Here is a 23,438-nt window from a genome sequence, read left to right as displayed (position 1 = left end):
TCAACTAGAGAAAGCCCATGCACAGCAACGGAGACCCCAAACAGCCAAAAATAAAATAGATGTTTTAGTCAAAGTGATTTATTGGGAGGACTCAATTACTCCATTTTCCTACTCAATTTCTAATTTGCAGAACTAAAATAAAACAGAGGGAAGCATGTCTCTGGTGTCACCCGCCTCCTCGTCCCCCAGTGTCTCTATGAGTAAGTGAGGATGGAGAAACGGGGAAGCCTCCCCATGGACAAAGGCAATCCGCCCAGAGATACACAGCACAACCGCTGGGCTGGGCTGAAGGACTGGGGATTCACTTCCGAAGCAAACAGACTTAATGCAGAGAAATCACTGCTGGGTTTACATTCTTAATATTTCTTTTTTTTTTTTGTTAGATTTTTGAAGACTATGAGAAACTGCTTCAGTCGGAGAATTATGTGACTAAGAGACAATCTTTGAAGGTAATGTCAAATTTCTTTAGGTTAGAGTCTCCAGAAGTGGACATTCTTGTTCCTAAACGACTGGTTCAGTAGTGGACAAGTAGAACTTCCCCGGTGGTCCAGTGGTTAGGACTCTGAGCTTCCACTGCAGGGGGAGGTGTTTGATCTCTGGTCAGGGAGCTAAGATCCCGCAAGCCATTCAGCACCACCAAAAAACAAACCAAAAAATAGTGGGCAAGTAAATACAGAAAAGGTATTCTCTTTTTTTGTAACTTGAGAAGTATTTTCTATGTTATGACCGCGTATATTAGTCACTCAGTCGTGTCCAGCTCTTTATGACCCCATGTAGCCCGCCAGGCTCCTCTGTCCATGGAATTCTCCAGGCAAGAATACTGGAGTGGGCTGCCATTTCTTTCTCCATGGGATCTTCATTCAGAGATGGAACCCAGGTCTCCTGTATTGCAGGTGGATTCTTTACCATCTGAGCCACCAGCGAAGCATATGTTATAACAGTTCAGTTCAGTTGCTCAGTCGTGTCTGACTCCTTGCGACCCCGTGACTCGCAGCACGCCAGGCCTCCCTGTCCATCACCAACTCCCGGAGTTCACTCAGACTCACATCCATCGAGACGGTGATGCCATCCAGCCATCTCATCCTCTGTCATCCCCTTCTCCTCCTGCCCCCAATCCCTCCCAGCATCAGAGTCTTTTCCAATGAGTCAACTCTTCGCATGAGGTGGCCAAAGTACTGGAGTTTCAGCTTTAGCATCATTCCTTCCGAAGAAATCCCAGGGCAGTACTTTGTAGCAAAACAAGCTAAGTGCCCTACTTCAAATACTGTTTGAAAGTAACAGTAAAAGTATTAAGTACAGGGTAAGCACAGGATGAGGAGTGTGTGTTTGTATGTAACCAAACAGCATTTGTGATATGAGATTCTGTCTCCAATGAATTGCCTGTAGAAATGACTGTCCCTCATCAGACAGGGACCCGGCACAGTGGAGCCACATCCATCCATGAGGGACCTCCCCTTCCTCAGTGGAGAGGTGCCTGGAGGCAGCCATTTTGCCCACATGAGGAGGGGCAGCTCCTGAGGGGGTGGGCATTGGCTGCAGCTGCATCTCTGCCCTTCAGATCCTACTCAGAGCTTCAAAAGAAGGTTTTTGGCAGATAATAATTTGATGTCTTTTGTCAAGCTGTTTATATGATGCTTGAGCTTACTAAATATTATTTTATATTATTACATATTATTATTTTATTATTTCTAAAATATATTATTTTTACATGTTGACATTATAGAACAGTGCATTTGTTTCTAAATGTTGGATACAGTTTTAAGCTCAACAGATAAATCTATATATTATTACATATTCATATTCTATATATTATTTCTAAAATATATTATTTTTACATACTGACATTATAGAACAGTACACTTGTTTCTAAATATTGGATGCAGTTTTAAGCTAAAGCAATAAATTAAATCTGTCTCGTAGCACACATTTGTCAGTTCACTGTCCCTGTGACTGTGTCGGCCTTGATCGCGCTCCCCTGTACCTGCGCCCTCGCTGCTCCAGCTTTACCTGTTGAGGGGGAGATCAGTGGACTATTTCCAGACAGTCATTCAGCACTCTTTACTAACTTTCTCCTTGTGGAGAAACCCATACGGCGTGATCCACATAGGAAAAACATACCGTGGGTACGCTGCTCTCTGTACTGGAGGTGAAGTAATGAGACGGAGCCTCAGGCAAAGGCCATCAATGCTGTGTTCTCCCATGTCCAGAAAGCTTGTTAAAAGCAGTTGAAGGGGCTTCCCCGGCAGGTCCAGTGGTTAAGAATCCACCTCGAAGTTCAGGGGACATGGGTTCAATCCCTGGTCAGGGAACTAAGATCCCACATGCCGTGGAGCAACTAAGCCCGCACACCGCAAGTACTGAGCCCACACTCCATGCCTAGAGTCAGTGTGCCACAGTGAAAGATCTTGCATGACATAACTAAGACCCTATGCAGCAAATAAATAAACTAATTAAAAGTATTTTTTAAAAAAGAAGCAGTCAAAGATGAGAGTACATCCTGTTGGGACAGCCGTGTACTGAAAGAGTCAAGCCAGGAAAACTGCATTACAGAGGCAGAGGACTTTGGAACAGGAAACAGAGGTGACAATGCTCTAAAGGGCCAACGTATAGCTAATCGCTCAGGAATCTTCCAAGTCCTTCCTCTTTTCAGTGGGCATCTGTCAGATACTGGACCAAAGTAGAGAGGTTGATGTGAACTAAGATGCTTGAACAGATTTGGATCAAGAAAGCTGGGGTCATGGGCTTAGAGTTGATCCTCGCACCATTTCCCACAGTGATGAGAACTTGTGGCAGATTTTTCTGAGATTGACAGTCTCTAGGGCCTTCAGATCAGATCAGTCGCTCAGTCGTGTCCAACTCTTTGCGACCCCATGAATCGCAGCACGCCAGGCCTCCCTGTCCATCACCAACTCCCGGAGTTCACTCAGACTCAGGGCCATCGAGTCAGTGATGCCATCCAGCCATCTCATCCTCTGTCGTCCCCTTCTCCTCTTGCCCCCAATCCCTCCCAGCATCAGAGTCTTTTCCAATGAGTCAACTCTTCGCATGAGGTGGCCAAAGTACTGGAGTTTCAGCTTTAGCATCATTCCTTCCAAAGAAATCCCAGGGCTAATCTCCTTCAGAATGGACTGGTTGGATCTCCTTGCAGTCTAAGGGACTCTCAAGAGTCTTCTCCAACACCACAGTTCAAAAGCATCAATTCTTCGGTGCTCAGCCTTCTTCACAGTCCAACTCTCACATCCATACATGACCACAGGAAAAACCATAGCCTTGACTAGACAGACCTTTGTTGGCAAAGTAATGTCTCTGCTTTTGAATATGCTATCTAGGTTGGTCATAACTTTCCTTCCAAGGAGTAAGCATCTTTTAATTTCATGGCTGCAGTCACCATCTGCAGTGATTTTGGAGCCCAAAAAAATAAAGTCTGACACTGTTTCCACTGTTTCCCCATCTATTTCCCATAAAGTGATGGGACCGTATGCCATGATCTTCGTTTTCTGAATGTTGAGTTTTAAGCCAACTTTTTCACTCTCCACTTTCACTTTCATCAAGAGGCTTTTTAGTTCCTCTTCACTTTCTGCCATTAGGGTGGTGTCATCTGCATATCTGAGGTTATTGATATTAGGCAAAGTTATAAAGCTGACATTTTTTTTACCCAGATATCTCCCTTCTTGGACTTTTTCCTGCTTTTCTTTCCCACTGTCCTGTCATCCCATCCTACGCATGTGCCCTCATTCTCTTCTCAAGATGTTTTCAACCCCACCTGGTCCTGTTCCCTTGTTAATATTTGTAAAAATGGCTAGAGCAGAACCCATCAAATGGTAAGGACTGGATATATTTGCTAAAGAAAATTGAAGTAAATTTCATTAATAAATATTCTTCATCATTGTCCCCAGAGTTCAGTCTCTGGAAGGCACTGATCTACTCTAAATAAATAATTGGGACTAGAGTATGAGTTAGAGGGCTTCCCAGGTGGCTCAGTGGCAAAGACTCTGCCTGCCACAGCAGGATATGCACAAACAAAGCTAATGGAGGTGATGAAATTTCAGTTGAGCTGTTTCAACTCCTAAAAGATGATGCTGTGAAAGTGGTACACTCCATATGCCAGCAAATTTGGAAAGCTCAGCAGTGGCCACAGGACTGGAAAGGTCAGTTTTCATTCCAGTTCCAAAGAAGGGCAATGCCAAAGAATGTTCCAAGTACCACACAATTGCACTCATCTCACAAGGTAGCAAAGTAATGCTCAAAATTCTCCAAGCCAGGCTTCAACAGTATGTGAACCGTGAACTTCCAGATATTCAAGCTGGAGTTAGAAAAGGCAGAGGAACCAGAGATCAAACTGCCAACATCCATTGGGTCATCGAAAAAGCAAGAGAGTTCCAGAAAAACATCTATTTCTGCTTTATTGACTATGCCAAAGCCTTTGACTGTGTGGATCACAACAAACTCTGGAAAATTCTTAAAGAGATGGGAATACCAGACCACTTACCTGCCTCCCGAGAAATCTGTATGCAAGTCAAGAAGCAACAGTTGGAACTGGACATGGAACAACAGACTGGTTCCAAGTTGGAAAAGGAGTATGTCAAGGCTGTATATTGTCACCCTGCTTATTTCACAAGTTGGAATCAAGATTTCCAGGAGAAATATCAATAACCTCAAATATACAGATGACCCCACCCTTACGGCAGAAAGCAAAGAAGAACTAAAGAGCCTCTTGATGAAAGTGAAAGAGGAGAGTGAAAAAGTTGGCTTGAAACTCAACATTCAGAAAACAAAAATCATGGCATCCAGTCCCATCACTTCATGGCAAATAGATGGGGAAACAGTGAGAGACTTTATTTTGCGGGGGCGGGGGGGGGGCCTCCAAAATCATTGCAGATTACATTGAAAGAAGCTTGCTCCTTGGAAGAAAAGCTACGACTAACCTAGACAGCATTTTAAAAAGCAGAAACATTACTTTGCCAACAAAGGTCCGTCTAGTCAAGGCTATGATTTTTCCAGTGGTCATGTATGGATGTGAGAGTTGGACTATAAAGAAAGCTGAGTGCCAAAGAATTGATGCTTTTGAACTGTGGGGTGGGAGAAGACTCTTGAGAGCCCCTTGGACTGCAAGGAGATCAAAGCAATCAATCCTAAAGGAAATCAGTCCTGAATATTCACTGGAAGGACTGATGCTGAAGCTGAAACTCCAATACTTTGGCCACATGATGCGAAGAACTGACTCCTTGGAAAAGACCCTGATGCTGGAAAAGATTGAAGGCAGGAGGAGAAGGGGATGATAGAGCATGAGATGGTTGGATGGTGTCACCGACTCAATGGACATGAGTTTGAGCAAGCTGCATGAGTTGGTGATGGACAGGGAGGCCTGGCGTGCTGCAGTCCATGGGGATGCAAACAGTCGGACATGACTGAGCGACTGAACTGAACTGGATTTGATCCCTGGGTCAGAAAGATCCCCTGGAGAAGGAAATGGCAACCCACTCCAATGTTCTTGCCTGGGAAATCCCATGGACAGAGGAGCCTGGTGGGCTATACTCTGTGGGGCCACAAAGAGTTGGACACGACTGAGTGACTGATCATACACACACTCATGTATGAGTTAGACTTTTTCCTACCAGGATGCATTTACATTTACAAATCCAAGCCTCTTTACCCAGTAGATGTATGATTAGTACAACCCGTAATACACATTTGGTGGGTAGCAAAGGTGAGACAGACACATTTTTCACCACCTGCTCCCCATCATCCAGCTTCTCTTCCTCTTTTTACCTGGTTCTGCAGCTGAAGACCTCAGCACTGTTCCCAGTGACACTCGCAAAGAGCATCTGACTTTGTACAGTATCTGGTATAGAAAGTCTCCTTTAAACTCTCCCCTTTTCGGGACTTCCCTTGCTGTCCAGTGGTTAAGACTTTGCCTTTTAATGCAGGTGGTGCAGGTTCGATCCCTGGGTCAGAGAACTAGTTCCCACATGCTGCAACTAAATACCCCGCATGCTGCACAGAAAGAGCTGGCACAGCAAAGAAAGGCATTAAAAAAAAGCTCTTCCCTTTCAAAATGATTGTTACCTGCTCATTTACAGATGCCCCAGCCCACTCGTAAGGTCTCTTTCTTGTTCATTATTAATCCACCCACACAAACTGCATGAGCCACGATTCCTGCCTAAAATCCTTTACAGTTGACTATCTCACCAATATTTGACTTACAACGTGGTAAAACCAAGCATTGGTCAGACATTGAAAGGCACTAGTAAAAGGCAGAGAAGGCATATCAAGAATGCAAGAGTTGTTCAAATCATTATTGAAGATGTCCTTTTTGAATGCTAGATTCTAGGCAGAGGTATTGCTTAGATGGTCTTGTATCACTCTATTCAAGGAATGAACTCCTTAAATATTGCTTGCTCTTTTCTTCAACCGAAGAACATGGTTCTGGAGAATTCCCCCATGTGCTGGTGGGTTTTCCTTTGGGAAATTAGATCTGTGGTAGCAGTGTGTCCTGTTTTGATGTAAAAATGTTTATATCAATGTTTATATTCTGTAGTATTTTGCACATTGATATTTCATAATTTTAGAAAACAAGAGAGGTTAGATTATTGTAAGTGTATTTACTCACAGTACTGTGTAAGTAATGGACTGAAAACTAGGCTATTTTCTGATTCCAAAGTATTTGCTACCTGCTGCTTATTGTTAATCATATTCTAAATTTTTTGAACTATCTTGAGGTGCTTAGATTCCCGGTGTCAATAAAAAGTAATTAATAGAGAAATTCCTTTCACTCAGGTGACACAGCTTAGGAATCTATTTCTTATCTTCTTCAGAGGCCTGGTATTTAATTACTAGCAGGAAAGATTATAATTCAAAAGAAGCTTGGTGGAATTTTGGATTTGGGGATGGCTCTGATCAATTTTATTAAAATATAAAGTTTTTATTTTTAAAGCTCTCATTATTTCTACATATGGTACATGGTTTCACTGTGTGCTATTAAGCCTGTAACATGAAATTTAAAGAAACAGAAATATGAATCTTTTGCCATTTACTTAGTACAGTATTTCTTTATAATGCTTTGTATTATTATGAAATGCAACACTTTTACTATCAGTAGTAATGAATAGACTAATATCTAATGACTAAAAGACTCAGTGTTTTTGGCCAAGTGGTCTAACACAATTGCTTCCTTCTGAAAAGCAGTGAAATTATAGATTGATAGAATTTATATGTAGGCATCCCCATGTAATAAAAATTGAAGTGACTTTATCTGAACTTAACTCAAAATATCACTGCAATAAATATTTATTGAATGTGTGTGTGCAAAAATTTTAAATTTTTAAATGAAATTTCTCTGTGGTCAAAAGACCTTTTGATATGTGTAGGAGTATATGATGCTGCTGCTGCTGCTGCTGCTGAGTCACTTCTCGTGTCCGACTGTGTGCGACCCCATAGACAGCAGCCTACCAGGCTCCTCTGTCCCTGGGATTCTCCAGGCAAGAACACTGGAGTGGGTTGCCATTTCCTTCTCCAATGCGTGAAAGTGAAGTCGCTCAGTCATGCCCGACTCTTAGCAACCCCATGGACTGCAGCCTACCAGGCTCTTCCATCCATGGGATTTTCCAGGCAAGAGTACTGGAGTGGGGTGCCATTGCCTTCTCCGGAGTATATTATATATGTGTATATGTTATACATATTATATTAAAAAAATATGTATCTACATAGAATTTATAGTTACACAGAAGCTATATATACATAAGTGTGTGTGTGTGTGTGTGTGTCTGTGTGTGTGTGCGCTCAGTGGCTTCAGTTGTGTCTGACTCTTTGCGACCCCATAGACCGTAGCCCGCCAGGCTCCTCTGTCCATGGAATTTTCCAGCAAGAATACTGGAGTGGGTTGCCATTCCCTCTCCAGAGTATCTTCCCAACCCAGGGATGGAACCTGCATCTCCTGCACTGCAGGCAGATTCTTCACCACTGAGACACCAGGGAAACCGCAGATAAATATATATGTATGTATCTGTATGTGTATCTTCAGAAGCTTCTTGCCAGTTTTACAACCTAGCATAATTTTTTTGAGAGTCTGGGAGCCATCCCCCTGGAATGTGAACATCTAGGAAGATAGCACTCCTGCCTCTCCATCACCGGAGAATTTAACCTTGGTCCTGCTCTTCAAGCTGTAACCATTTGCTTGTCAGAGCGATTAGAAAAGATTTATTATCCTCTTCATTAGTTGGATAAAAGCAGCTAGGTAAAACAAATGGCTACTTCCATGGCCGGGTGAATTCAGAGTGGACTAGGAAAGAGTGCTGTCAAGCCTTCTTATAGGGGAAAGAAAGGAAAGTGAAGTTGCTCAGTCGTGTCTGACTCTTTGCGACCCTGTGGACTGTATGTAGCCCACCATGCTCCTCTGTCCATGGGATTTTCCAGGCAAGAATACTGGAGCGGGCTGCCATTTCCTACTCCAGGGGAATCTTCCCAACCCAAGGATCGAACTCAGGTCTCCTAAATTGCAGGCAGACTCTTTACTGTCTGAGCCACCAGGGAAGGTCTCTTACAGGGGAGTGACCAGTTATCTTTCGTCTTGAGAGTTTATGTATGTACTGGATTATAACTGTTTGCCTGTATAAATGAGACAGGATTGTATGTCTTTTAATGTCTTCTGTGTAGAGTGCCTATAGCGTCATGCTCTGGATACACATATTCAGTGATGAAACTGCTTTCTTTCTTTTCTACACTTTGTGGAGAGGATTCTGTGTTGTTTGGACTTTATTTCCCCAACAGTATCCACACACCTCACACAGGTTGCCAAGGCTACTAACGTGAGCAGGATTTGACACATGCCCTTGTGAAGCTTGTATTCTAGATAAGTTTACCAGTAACTCTGTTCTGCAAAGCAGAGTAAGTACAACTAGGAAAAAGCAAAGAGCACAAAGGCAGGAGAGGAGATTCAGCTGAGGAGAAAAGTTGAGGTGAGCTATAGAAATAGCAGATAGAGTGGTGGTTATAAGGTGAGGGGCAGGGGGATGGGAGATGTGGGGCAAAGGGTACATGCTCTGGTTATAAGATGGATGAATTCTGAAGATCTAATGTACAGCATGATGGCTATAGTTATTAATACTGTATTGTAGGACTTCCCTTGTGGTCCAGTGGTTAGGACCCCAAGTTTTCAATGCAAGGGGTGCAGGTTCCATCCCTGGCGAGTAACTGTGATCTCACATGCCACGCTTGCAGCCAAAAAAAAAAAAAAATCATAGTAATATTGTAGTGTATGCTTGAAAGTTGCTGAGAGTGGATCTTAACTAGTCTCACCACAAAAAGAGGAAAGGGTAACTACATGAGGTGATGGATGTGTTAACTCAATTGATTGTGGAAAATATTTCACAGTATGTACTCATATCAAATCTTCATGATGTACACTTTCAATGTATACAGTTTTGTCAATTACACCTTGCTAAAGCCGGGGGGAAATTGGAGCAAGGGGAGTTATGCCACAGAAGCAGAAGAATGAAAAAAAATAAGTGAGGTGGTAGAGGGAGGGATGCAGTAGCAATGAGTCCAGTCACAGTGGGGTTTGTTTTGGATTTTTAAAAAATATTTTTGTTTATTTGGCTACACTGAGTCTTAGTTTTGCTGTCCCTATGGTGAAAATAAAAGTTCAGCTATTTCCTGCCAGAGGGTCTTCAACTATTCTCGCTTTTGGCATTTGTTTTGAAGTATCTTAGTCTATTTGGAGAAGGCAATGGCTCTCCACTCCAGTGCTATTGCCTGGAAAATCCCATGGACGGGGGAGCCTGGTAGGCTGCAGTCCATGGGGTCGCTAAGAGTCAGACACAACTGAGCGACTTCACTTTCACTTTTCACTTTCATGCATTGGAGAAGGAAATGGCAACCCACTCCAGTGTTCTTGCCTGGAGAATCCCAGGGATGGGGGAGCCTGGTGGGCTGCCGTCTATGGGGTCGCAGAGTTGGACACAACTGAAGCGACTTAGCAGCAGCAGCAGCAGTCTATTTGGGCTGCTGTAACAAAAAATACCATAGACTGGGTGACTTAATGCACATTTATTTCTCACAGTGTGGATGCTAGGAAGTCTGAGATCAAGGGGCCAGCAGCAAGAAAGCTCCCGGGGTCTCTTGTGCAGGAGCACCAAACCCATGCATGGCGGCTCTACCTCATGTCCTGTTGGCCTGCCCAAGGCCCCACCTCCTAATACCATTGCACTGGGGATTATGATTCCAACATATAGATTTACAGGGACAAAAACCTGCAGTTCATAACATGGAGTAGTGCTGCATTTTAGGAATTATTGTCCCCAGAAAATGTTCTGTTTTGCTTTTTGATAAAAACTTGCTATACGTATTAAATTTCATATGGACTCAGGGTCAGTGAATTTTTTTTTTCTGGCTGTATATCAGGTTTTGTCATAAGATTTAGGGAGAAGGTAAGAGTCACTTAATATAGTCTGTTTTTCCAGTAAACTACCAAAGTATATTTATTGAGATAAGGGAGGTATCATTGTTGAGTCAGTTTTATTATTCTTTCCTATCTCAGTGCCTAAGGAGCAATACATTAGTGAGAATCACATTAAAGCAAGGGATAAAAATTATAAACTAATTTCTGGCTAAGTCTTGATGAAAGCTGCAGAGAGAGCTTTTGTTTGTCTGCACTGGGTCTTCGTTGCTGCGTTTCTCTAGCTGTGGCGAGTGGGAGCTGCTCTCTAGTTGGGTAGGCGGCCTTCTCATTGCGGTGTCTTCTCTTGATGCAGAGCACAGGCTCTAAGCTGTGAGGACGTAGTTGCCCCTGCGTATGTGGGATCTTCCCCGACCACGGATGGACCTGGTGTTCCCTGCTTTGCAAGGTGGATCCTTAACCACTGGACCACTAGGGAAGCCTGAAAGAGCTTTTTTTTTAAGCTGCAACAATGAATGGCATTAAAGAAAAACAAAAGACTCAGAAATGCATTAAGCACTAACTTTAGCAGGACGGTATGAAAAGTTTAAAAATAACAAGGATAACTACAGCCTCCATGCCTGTGCTTTAAGATGCACTTTAGGACTCTGATTTTTTTTTCTCGTCAACATTCATAACTTACATTTTGTTTTCTGGTGAGAAAGGAGTGGGATGTATTTTGAATAAAAGGACTCTCAGATTCTACTTTGATTTTGTGTTTTTCTGTAGCTGCTAGGTGAACTGATCCTGGACCGGCACAACTTTGCCATCATGACCAAGTACATCAGCAAGCCAGAGAACCTCAAACTGACGATGAACCTCCTCCGGGATAAAAGCCCCAACATCCAGTTTGAAGCCTTTCACGTCTTTAAGGTAAACAGCACCCTGCAGAAATAATGTGGACATTCCTTTTCCAGTTTCAAATGGCAAAATCCCTATTTTGGATCTTCCTTTTGACTCGAGAGAACATGAACTAAGCAGTCTGTAGGTTTTGCATGACTTTAGGTGAAATTCTAGAGTTATTTGAGTGGATGCCTATTTGTTTCAAAAAGATTTGCTGACGAATCTGTATCTCGAAATACTTGCATCTTTTTCAGTAAGAAAATAGGTGGATACTGTTTGCCAGGAGTTACTAAGATAATTAGTGATTGAGCTAAAACCCAAACCCTGAGTGTCAGAATTTGAATGTTTCATTTCCGCCTTAAATGTTCCTTTGAACTTTAAATGAAACCGAAAGAAACACAGTGTACTACTCATTCCTTGCTTAGAAATATTTTAATGCATTTTAAAAGAACACTAGTCTATATAATACCTGCTTTTTCGAATATTTTTTCTGTGGTGTAAGAGTAATAAAATCATCTCCTAGAAACTTTAAGCAGTAGATTTGTTTAAAAGTAGAGTAGGAGCTTCCCTGGTGGTCCAGTGGTTAAGAATCCACCTGCCAATGCAGGGCCCGTGGGTTCAATCCCAGGTCGGGAAGATCTCACATGCCGTGGAGCAGCTAAGCCTGTGTGCCAGCCAGGATGCCCTAGAGCTCGCGCTCCACAAAAGGAGAAGCCCCTGCAGTGAGAAGGCCGTGCACCGCAGCTAGAGAGTAGCCCCAGCTCACTGCGACTTGCGAAAGCCCATGCGCAGCAGTGAAGACCCAGCACACCCCAAAATAAATAAATAAAATCTTTTTAAAAGAGTGAAAAGAAAGTGACGTCACTCAGTCATGTCCGACTCTTTGTGACCCCATGGACTGTATGTAACCTACCAGGCTCCTCCGTCCATGGGATTCTCCAGGAGAGAGTACTGGAGTGGGTTGCCATTTCCTTTTCCAGAAGATCTTCCCAACCCAGGGATTGAACCTGGATCTCCCGCATTGTAGGCAGATGCTTTACCATCTGAGTCACCAGGGAAGTCAAATCTTTTTAAAAATAAAGTAAAAAAAATAAAAGTAGGGTAGGTGAGAGAAATCTAATCTATAATGCACTAACCGTGACTTAACTCTTGTAAAGATTTTAGTAAATTTTATTTTCCTGTGCACGTATGTAAACGTTTTTTTCTGCAGCTGAATTCACATTGTACACAGTATTGATACACTAATTTTATCACTTAATACTATACCATATGTGAACACTAATTCATTGTTGTTATATATAGCTTTTTAAAAGAGTCAGTAGTTTTACTGGTATCATAGTTTTTCACTGAGTATATGTAGTTTACTTAAATATTCCCATGTTGTTTATAGTTAGGCTATTTTCAATTTGAGGCTACAATGAGCATTTTATGTTTTGAGCTAATTTGTTTCCAATTTAAGGGTTATTTTCTTAGGATCAGTATCTAGAATAGAATTAAGGGTTGAGAGAGTTTCAACCTCTTTTTCTTTTTAAAATCTTTGTAAGGTATATTCTGTGATTGAATTTATATATATAAGTCAGAGACACAGCAATTTTTAAGGTGTGTAACTGTTGCTTTGAAAGGTGAAAAAAAAAAATTTAGTTCATTTTTCAAGCCACCAGATCTTTATTGTGCAAAAAACCACTAGAGCCATTCAAATCCCATATTAATTTGTAAATTCTATTTAATTGCATTCAGAATCCTAGCAAGTCTTTTTCTGGAACTTGACTAGCTGATTCTAAAATTTGTATGATAGAGCAATGGCCTGGGATTATCTGTGACAATTTTCAAAGAAAACAAGTTAGAGAAATCCATCCTACTATATATTAAGACTTCCTCTGGATTTATCATAAATGGAAATAATACTGTATTGGCATGGAGACAGATAAATAGAGCAACAAAACAGAGTAAAGCCCAGAAGTGAGCCTGTGCAAATATGAAAATTTGATATTTGGTAGTGGAGAAATTATAAATCATTAAAGAAGGGGTTACTGTTTCTTAGTTCAGTTCAGTTGCTCAGTCATGTTGACTCTTTGTGACCCCACGGACTGCAGCACGCCAGGCTTCCCTGTCCATCACCAACTCCTAGAGCTTACTCAAACTCATGTCTGTTGAGTCAGTGATGCCATCCAACCATCTCATCTTCTGTCATCCCCTTCTCCTGTCTTCAGTCTTTCCCAGAATCAGGGTTTTTTCAAACGAGTCAGTTCTTCACATCAGGTGGCCAAAGTATTGGAATTTTAGCTTGAGCATCAGTCCTTCCAGTGAATATTCAGGACTGATTTCCCTTTTTTTTTTTTTTTTAAATTTTATTTTATTTTGATTTCCTTTATGATTGACTGGGTTGATCTTTTTTCAGTCCAAGGGACTCTCAAGAGTCTTTTCCAACACCAAGTTCAAAAGCATAAATTCTTCGGTGCTCAGCTTTCTTTATAGTCCAACTCTTAGATCCATACATGACTACTGGAAAAACCAGAGCTTTGATTAGATGGACCTTTGTTGGCAGAGTAATATCTCTGCTTTTTAATATGCTGTCTAGGTTGGTCATAGCTTTTCTTCCAAGGAACAAGCGTCTTTTAATGTCATGGCTGCACTCACCATCTGCAGTGATTTTGGAGCCCCCAAAAATAGTCTGTCACTGTTTCCATTGTTTCCCCATGAACTGATGGGACCAGATGCCATGATCTTAGTTTTCTGAATGTTGAGTTTTAAGCCTACTTTTTCACTCTCCTCTTTCACTTTCATCAAGAGGCTCTTTAGTTCTTCTTTGCTTTCTGCCATAAGGATGGTATAATTTGCATATCTGAGGTTATTGATATTTCTCCCAGCAATCTTGATCCCAACTTGTGCTTCATCCAGCCCGGCATTTCGCATGATGAACTCTGCATCTAAGTTAAATAAGCAGGGTGACAAGATGCAGCCTTGACGTACTCCTTTCCCAATTTGGAACCAGTCTGTTGTTCCATGTCCAGTTCTAACTGTTGCTTCTTAACCTGTATACAGATTTCTCAGGTCTTAACCTATATACAGATTTCTCAGGAGGCAGGTCAAGTTGTCTGGTATTCCCATCTCTTTCAGAATTTTCCAGAGTTTGTTGTGATCCACACAGTCAAAGGCTTTGGCATAGTCAATAAAGCAGAAGTAGGTGTTTTTCTGGAACTCCTTTGCTTTTATGATGATCCAGTGGATGTTGGCAATTTGATCTCTGGTTCCTCTGCCTTTTGTAAATCCAGCTTGAACATCTGGAAGTTCACAGTTCACGTACTGCTGAAGCCTGGCTTGGAGAATTGAGCAGTACTTTACTAGTGTGTGAGATGAGTGCATCTGTGCTGTAGTTTGAACATTCTTTGGCATTGCCCTTCTTTGGGATTGGAATGAAAACTGACCTTTTCCAGTCTTGTGGCCACTGCTGAGTTTTCCAAATTTGCTGGCATATTAAGTGCAGCACTTTCACAGCATCATCTTTTAGGAGTTGAAACAGCTCAACTGGAATTCTATCACATCCACTAGCTTTGTTCATAGTGATGCTTCCTAAGGCCCACTTGACTTCACACTCCAGGATATCGCGCTCTAGGTGAGTGATCACACTATCGTGGTTATCTGAGTCATGAAGACCTTTTTTTTATAGTTCTTCTGTGTATGGTTCTTAGGATAAGGGATTATTAATATAGAAAACTCCTATCCACTATATTCAGAAATAAATTATCAGTAGAGAGCTACACTTGAAAAGCAAAACATCTTTTAACTTTTAAAAGAAAAAATAAACCTTTTATGATGTTGGGGAAGGAAGAATTTTTAAAAAGAATTTGAAATCACAAAGCATAAAAGGAAATAATATTTGACATTTAAATTTAACACCTATTTGAAAAGACATCATAAACAAAATGAGAGAACAGGACAGAATGTGACACATAGAGTTGACAAATCATTTAGAAAAAAGCAAACAGTTAAATAGAAAAATGGGCAAAGGATACAAGTTGGTAACTTACAAATGAGGAAACCTGTTTTTGTTGTTTGTTGTTTAGTCAGTCAGTCGTGTTCGACACTGTGACCCCATGGCCCGTAGCCTGCTAGGCTCCTCTGTTCGTGGGATTTCCCAGGGAAGAACACTGGAGTGGGTTGCCCTTTCCTTCTCCAGGGGAAACCTGATTGGCCAACAAATAAAGGGGAAACCTGATTGGCCAACAAATAAGTAAAGATGCTCATCTCAGTGGCAATCATGGAAATGGCCATTAAAATATCAATGAGATGTCACGTTACATTTTTCATATTGCCAAAAATGTTTAGGTCTGACAATATCAAATTGTGGTAAGGCTGGGGGAACAGTAGGTCTGTACACTGTAAATTAGTGTTAATACAAGCACTTGGGAGAGCAGTTTAGCAAAATAAAGTACTGAAAGTGTCCATACTCTTCATTCCTAAAATCTCATTTCCTGGACAGTCTTGCTCACAGGCATAAGGAATTCTGTACCAAAATGTTTATTGCACATTGTTTAGCATGAAAATGAAAAAAAAAATGGGTATCTGCAGAAATTTAGGACAATAAATTGTGATATATTTATATAATAGCATATAGAATGGGTTAAAATTAATAGAGTTATATGGGATCAATGTAGATAAGTCTCAGAAACATTGAGTGGAATTAAGAAAGTATTAAAAGGATTTTATTTATTTAAAGTTTAAAAACATGAAAAACTATACTATGTATAGATTCATACGTATGTAGTTAGTGTCTAAAAACCTGTATGGAAATGATAAATACCAAATTCAGGATAGCAGTCACCTCACCGGAGGGAGAATGACATCAAGAAAGAGAATGACATCAAGAAGTGTCTAATGGCCTGGAATTTTATCTGTAATGTTTTATTTTATTCAGATTCTGAAGGCACATATGGCGAAAATGATAGAGCTGACGGTGGGAACTTGAAATCTGCAGTGTTACTGCTGTGCTCTTCTCTGCGTTTGTATTATTTCATAAGGAATAAGCACAGATTGGATGGAATAAAAACAGGCTCTTGTAGGACAGGAAAACGCCTGCACAGTGTAAAATGACAGACCCTCTTAAGATCCTTCCTTTCTGACCGAGCAATTACAGAGGCTTGCCGTTGTTCTGTCATCCCAGCTCCCACAGAGTTTTACTATGCCATCGTAGGTGAAAACATGCTTCATATAATTTTGTTCCAAAATGCAGTATTATAGAAGTATTCAGTGGGTGGCAAAATAGAAATAACCTACTTCCATCCTGTGAGATCAGAATTTGGATCGTCTCATTATTGGACAGAGTAGGCACATTTAAAAATAGTCGGCCACTTGTTTACTTGCATGCGTATAAACTGGACGTGCCCCGGACCCTGACTTTCCTCCTCCCACTGAAGTGCACACTGAATTGTTTACTTGCCAAAAATAATATTTTGTTATTTAGAAGAAGAAAGTTATTTTTCAGTTTTTTCGCAGTTCTTTATTAATAGTCTCTTTCCCCAAGTACCTCCCATAAGATACAGAAAATGTGGTCTAAAAATGTCTTCACCAGATTATTAATGGCCAGTTTTTACTAGCTTGCTTGAATCGTCCAAGGACTCGAATGAGATGCCATTTCACGTTTTCTCTGCTATTGACGAACAAGGTTGTATGATGGGAAAGGACTGGCCAGAACGCAAGAGACCTGGGTGTTTGTTGTGGCCCAGTTGCCATCAGTGACTTTGGGCAAATCCATTCGGATCTGTTTCTTCACTTGCAAAATGTTAAATTAAAAAAGCTGAAGTTGGGGACTTGCCTGGTGGTCCAGGGGCTCAGACTGCAGGTTCCCAGTGCCCTGGGCCTGGGTTCGATCCTGGTCGGGGAACTAGATCCCATATGCTGCAACCAAGAGTTCACACGCCACAACTCAAGAACTAAAGGTCCCACGTGCCACAACAAAAATCAAAGATACCACACGCGGCAACTAAGACCCAGCACAACCAAATAAATAAATAAAAATTTAAAAATGTTTAAAAGTTACAGTTAGATTAAAATGAAAAAACTCTGGGAAAGGTGGAAGGGAGGCTCAAGAGTGTGGGATGGATGGATATATTTATACATAGAGCTGATTCATGAACAGCAGAAATAACAAAATATTGTAAAACAATTATACTCCAAGAAAAAATAAATAAACATGCATTTTTTTTTTTAAGTGTAATTCCAGGATATTAGGTTCAGGAGAAGGCAATGGCATCCCACTCCAGTACTCTTGCCTGGAAAATCCCATGGGCGGAGGAGCCTGGAAGGCTGCAGTCCATGGGGTCGCTGAGGGTCGGACACAACTGAGTGACTTCACTTTCATTTTTCACTTTCATGCATTGGAGAAGGAAATGGCAACCCACTCCAGTGTTCTTGCCTGGAGAATCCCAGGGACGGGGGAGCCTGGTGGGCTGCTGTCTATGGGCTCGCACAGAGTCAGACACGACTAAAGCGACTTAGCGGCAGGTTCAGGAGACCTTTGTCTCTATGATCCTGCCTCTTCCAGACATGCATCCAATATGAATTTAGGAATCCACTATGAGCTGGTATCTCTTTCCTTTCCCTGTTAGCTTCCTTAATAGCAAAGGACCAGACTGCCACTTTCTACTAAGCCATGTAAAGGAAGGGGTGGTCAGTGCCTATTGGCTCACCACTCTCAGAGCTGCTGGAATTTGAGCATATGTGGTGCGTGAGTGAGAAGTCGCTTCAGTCGTGTCAACTCTTCGAAACCCTATGGACTGTAGTCCCAGGCTCCTCTGTCCATGGGATTCTCCAGGCAAGAATACAGGGGATCTTGTGGACCCAGGGATTGAACCCCTGTCTCCTGCTTTCCTGCATTGGCAGGTGGGTTCCTTACCAGTAGCAGCAGCTGGGAATCCCAGTTTTGTCTCAATTATTGCATCTAGCCATACGCACAGAAAAAATGGGCTTCCCGGGTGGCTCAGCAGTAGAGAATCTGCCTGTCAATACAGGGGACATGGGTTCGATCCCTGTGTTGGGGAGATACTCTGGAGGAATAAGTGGCAACCCACTCCAGTATTCTTGCTTGGAGAATCCCGTGCACAGAAGAGCCTGGTGGGCTACAGTCCGTGGAGTCACAAAGAGCTGGACACGACTGAGCAACTGAGCACACAGCAAGCACTAGTCTCGTTGCGGTTTCCATTTGTGTTTCCTAGTGACCTAATGATGTTGAACTTTTTTTTCACATGCATATTGATAATTTATATATTTTCTTTGGGGAAATGTCCACTCAAGTCCTTTGCCCCTTTTTAAAAAACTTTGTGTGTATTTTTGTTGTTGCATTGTAAGAATTCTTTATATATTCTGGATAATAGACACTGGTCATATATACGATTTGTAAATATTTTCTAACATTCTTTACATTGTCTTTTCACTTTCTTGATGTATCCTTTGATGCACAAATGTTTTAAATTTTAATGAAGTTCGCTTTACCCATTTTTTTCTTTTCTTGCTCCTGCTTTTGATGTAGCTATGAAACCACTGTTAAATCCAAGGTCATGAAGATGTACCCATGTATTTTCCTCTAAAAGTTTTATTAGCTCTTATATTTAGGTTTTTGATAAATTTTGAGTTAATTTTTGTTTATGGTGTGAAATAAGGGTCCAACTTAATTTTTTTTTTTTTTTTTTTGGCATGTGGATTTCCAGCTGTCCCATGTTGAGTGTTTGCTTTTTTTAAATTATTATGAAAAGATGTTGGAGTTTGTCAAATACTTTTTCTGGATGAGTTAAAATGATCATATGGTTTTCTTTCAGTGTAATCATGTGTCATATTGACTTCCTAGAGCTGCTTTAACGAAGTACCATAGGCTAAGTGTCCTAAAACAACAGAAAGTCATTGTCTCTGCATTCTGTCGACTAAAAGTCCAAAATCAAGGTGTCAACAAGCTTGTTTCCTTTGGGAGCTTTCAGGGAAAATCTGTGCCTCTCTCCGAGCTTCTGGTGGTTGCCAGAAGTCCTTGGCACTCCTTGCCTTAGGATGCATAACCCCAGTCTCTGTCTCCATCTTTTTTGTTTTTCTTTTTAATGAAAGTTTATTCATTGTGTCTGAAGTAAAGCTGATTTTGCAGCATTTCTGCCTCCATCTTCACATGGCATTTTCCTCTGCATCTGTGTGTTTCTGTGTCCAAAATTTCCTCTTCCTCTAAGAATACTGGTATTAATAGTGGGGTTCAGGCCCAGCCTAGCCCAGTATGAACTCATCTTAATTTGATTACATCTCTGCTTCCAAATAAGGTCACATTCACAGGTACCAAGGGTTGGGGCTTGAACATTCATCTTTGGAGAGGATGCAGGTCAGTCCAGTACATGTGGTGTATTACATTGATTGATTTCATTACATTGAGCCATGCTTGTATTGCTGGGATAAATCCCACTTGGTTATAGTGTATAATCCTTTTAATATTATTCTGGACTTCATTTGCTTGTCTTTTGTTGAGGATTTTTGTATCTTCATTCATAAAAGAGACTGGTGTGTAGTTTTCTAGTGGTAGTTTTGTCTGGCTTTGGTAACAGAGTAATGCTAACCTCATATAACGAGTTAGGAATTATTCCCTTCTCTTTTATTTTCTGGAACAATTTGAAGTAGATTGGTATCGATTTTTCTTTTAAAATGTGTAGAATTTACTGTGAAATCATCTGGTTCTGTTTGGACTTTTGTTGAGAGGTTTTTGGTTCCTGATTCAACCTCCTTATAAAAATAAAAGATCATAAGAGAATACTACAAATAATTGTACATCAATAAATGAGGTGACCTAGATGAAATGGACAAAGGCCAAGGAACATACAATCCACCAAAGAAGAAAGAGAAAATCTGATTCGTGGACTCTCATGTCACCTACACCGTGTTTTCTTCTAAAAGGGAATAAAATCGCGGGCTTTCTGTGTTCAATAAACCAAGTAAAGAATGAGACGCGGGAGGGACCGTGTTCCCAGGTGTGTGTCCCTTGACCTAGGTGTGTTTCTCGTGTCTCAGGTGTTTGTGGCCAGTCCTCACAAAACACAGCCTATTGTGGAGATTCTTCTGAAAAACCAACCCAAACTCATCGAGTTTCTGAGCAACTTCCAAAAAGAAAGGACCGACGATGAGCAGTTCACCGATGAGAAGAACTACCTGATTAAACAGATTCGTGACCTGAAGAAGGTGGCCCCTTGAAGTCCCACCAAGGTTCCTGCCACCGTCACCACCTCGTTTATTCAGTTCGTGTGACAAGTGTCATTCCAAAAAGTAGCCATTCTTGGGAAGGCTATGGAGGTGCCTGTTTTTCCTCAATCTGTCATTCAGGGTAGGTGGAATATAATCATTTGAATGAAAAAAAATCAATTTAGAATAATATATTCATTTTAACCTGTGATTATTTATATGAAATCAGAGCCATCGTATTGGGAAATTGATGAAAGCAACTTTAACCCTTTCTTAGTGAAAGGCAGCAAGGCTGTGGGCTTGCAGATGAGCCCTCAGTCACCACAAGCCACCAAGTACTGGGAACTCAAAGGGTGGATGTCACCCAGTCCTCCAAGAGGATTAAATTCTCAGAGGAGAACTGGGAGTTGGGGCAAGATGCACAAAACTGTTTTGCCCATCTGCAGTTGGACCCACAAATTTCTTAAAGCACTAAGAAAATAAGATCCAGTATTTTCAGCCATTCCACATTCTATTCCCTACCCACATCTTTTAACCATAATCATTCATTCTTAACTTCCTAGGAAACTGATATCCTCCTTTATGCCTATGACCTCACATTCCATCTCAATGAGTCTCCTCTGCACACCTGACTCATGGTACACACACACAGACACACACACACCCTACTCTGACCAGGTTAGTATGGAACCAACTAGGTATAGGCAGGACGGTCTAACAAGGATCACAGGCATGGAGGGCCCACCGGGCAGGACCTGCTCACTTAAAACTTATAACAGACGGTTAAGAAACGCAGCTCTAGCAGAAGTAATTGCTGTTTCACAGACTTCTATAGGGTTAGTGAATATTTGGAATATTTCATTCATACTTCTTTTTTTTTTTTTTCCATACTTCTTAATCTGGGAAAGAAGTTTTATGGTGAAAGTGTTTTTCAGAGTAAGAATCATTGCATCGAGATGCCTACTGTATGTAAAACCACAGGTCCAGAGGGTCACACAGGGCTTTAGACCACTTATACATAAAGGAACACTGCAGTTGGAAGGACAAATGATTACATGCATGAAACATCCTCAAAGGACTAAAAAAAAATTTCACTCTAATTTCTGATCTGTCATTGTCATTTCACATCAGATTCTTCACTGAAAAGGTTTCTGTAAAAATGTTGGTCTCAAATACTCTCTTGCATACTAGGATGATCTATGAATTTGTGTTTTTTTAAAATAAAGGTCACAGTTTGTTTTCAGACATCAGGTGGACAAAGTGGAATTTTAAAGCTATATTTACAAGACATTAAAAGTATAATTGTTAGTCTGTATTTTTTTTTTAATGATTCTGTTTCCAGATCATGAATTAGTGCCTTCCATAGGAATCTTCACTTTTTACAATGTAGGGTACTGTGTTCTTGAACCAGATATTTCTCCAGCCAGAGAGGGGAAGATCCCTCTCCAGGATCCATGCTCTTGTAGATTTAGCATCTGAAGCATCACCTGGCGTGGTTTGATCCTTCTTGGCTACGTTTATCCCCGCCCCCAGCCCCAGCGTTGAATTCTGAGGCAGATGCTCTTGGGTCTGTGGGAGCTTCTTGTAGCAGTACTGACGAGTGCTGGGCCATCTGATGGCCTTCCATCTTGCATCGCTGAGGTCAGATTATTTTTATAACATTCCCTGACAGTCCAGAGTCTCTTCGAATCTGACTTTTCTGGTTTTGTTTGTTTAAAAGAGATGAGTGTAAATATTAAAAAAAAAGAAAGAAGGCCCAGCACTATTGGAAATGTATTTCTTTGCTTAAATACTGTCCCACACATCATGGGACATGTACTTTCAAGCGGAAAGCAAAGCCGTGTTAGAATTCTTTTTTTGATAAGTAAAACATATTGTATTTCCTCTGAGCTTGAATTAGCTCTTTCCTAGCAAACCCCTGTAATAAATGAAGTAGCTGGGGTTTTGCTGTGATACAAATTTGTAAATTATTAACGTGAGAAAGAGGGAGCCAAAAACTCACGGTTAAAGTACGTTTGCATAAAAGTCACTGTAAATATTGTGAGATTTGAGTTTCGAAAAGGTCATATTTAATAAGCCATTTCAAAAGCACACATTTAAATAAAGACTGACTAAATGAAAAGGTGCCACATGCTCCTTGGTTGGTTTCATCTCTCTCTGCGTGTCCCGCCCCTGTGTTCTTGTCACCGCTCCAAACAAGGAAAGCACCAGGCTGCCCAGAGGCCCCACGTCCCCAGCTGTCCCATTCCCCGCTGTCCCGCCCCGTGAGGCTCTGTGCCCTTGACCGAGGGCTGCCTGTCAGGCAGCAGGCATTTCACAGCTGCTCCACTACAGCCAGAGTCATCCCCATTTTACATTTGAGGAAACCAGGCGCTGAGGAGTTTATCCCAGACAAAGAGGACAGAGCTGGGGAACAGAGCCACGGTGGCCAGAGGCCAAACTCCTGCTCTTACTCTTACCAGGGCTGTGAACGAAGGGCGGTCCTGGGAGTCTGCACTCATGCTATGCCCTCCCCGACTGCTGCCGGGTAGGCTTCCAGGGGTGAAGGTTCTAGAATGAAGCCAGGATGGATTGAGATCATATTGTGTTTGGATGGGGCTCTGGCTCAAGCCAGGCGTTTGCCCAAATGTTAGGATTATTATCGTGGGAGGAAAGGCCAAGAGGCACGCGGTCCTTGAGCAACCGTTCTGACTGCCAGCCTCTGTGGCTGCCCGTCTTTGGAGGGCTCTGGGGAGCAGTACCTACTGGAGGCGGGTGGGCAGCGAGCTTCCCAGTGCCTCTGTCAGCAACCGCACTAGCTGGTCCGTGTGACACACAGCTGCTCTGAGCCACAGTGCGATCTGGAAACAACATACGACCTGAAAGTGACTGGAATCATGTGAAGGAAAATGAAGTTCAAAAATCACTAGGATTTTTAAAATATGAAATGATAGTTATTTTAAAATAACTTGACGGGTCTTTCTAG

The 23,438-nt window shown here is 41.6% G+C and overlaps 1 protein-coding gene across 5 annotated transcripts in view; it reads left to right on the top strand.

Moving 5' to 3' along the window:
• Positions 1-23,438, top strand: part of CAB39L (calcium binding protein 39 like) — a 120,342-nt gene that overhangs the window by 70,627 nt on the left and 26,277 nt on the right. For 4 of the 5 annotated variants that reach the window (XM_005904515.3, XM_070380336.1, XM_070380335.1 and 1 more), the window contains 3 exons: positions 384-449; positions 11,162-11,305; positions 20,306-22,612. In XM_005904515.3, coding sequence (XP_005904577.1) covers positions 384-449; positions 11,162-11,305; positions 20,306-20,485 — 390 coding nt within the window. In that variant the 3' untranslated portion in view covers positions 20,486-22,612. Of the gene's footprint in view, positions 1-383; positions 450-11,161; positions 11,306-20,305; positions 22,613-23,438 lie in introns of those variants that run through there. The other variant, XM_070380337.1, reaches the window with a different exon arrangement.

The sequence above is a fragment of the Bos mutus genome, chromosome 12 (genome assembly GCF_027580195.1).
Source record: "Bos mutus isolate GX-2022 chromosome 12, NWIPB_WYAK_1.1, whole genome shotgun sequence".
Classification (NCBI taxonomy): Eukaryota; Metazoa; Chordata; class Mammalia; order Artiodactyla; family Bovidae; genus Bos; species Bos mutus.
Note: the sequence above shows the minus strand (reverse complement) of the source record. Positions and strands in the feature narration are given on the sequence as shown.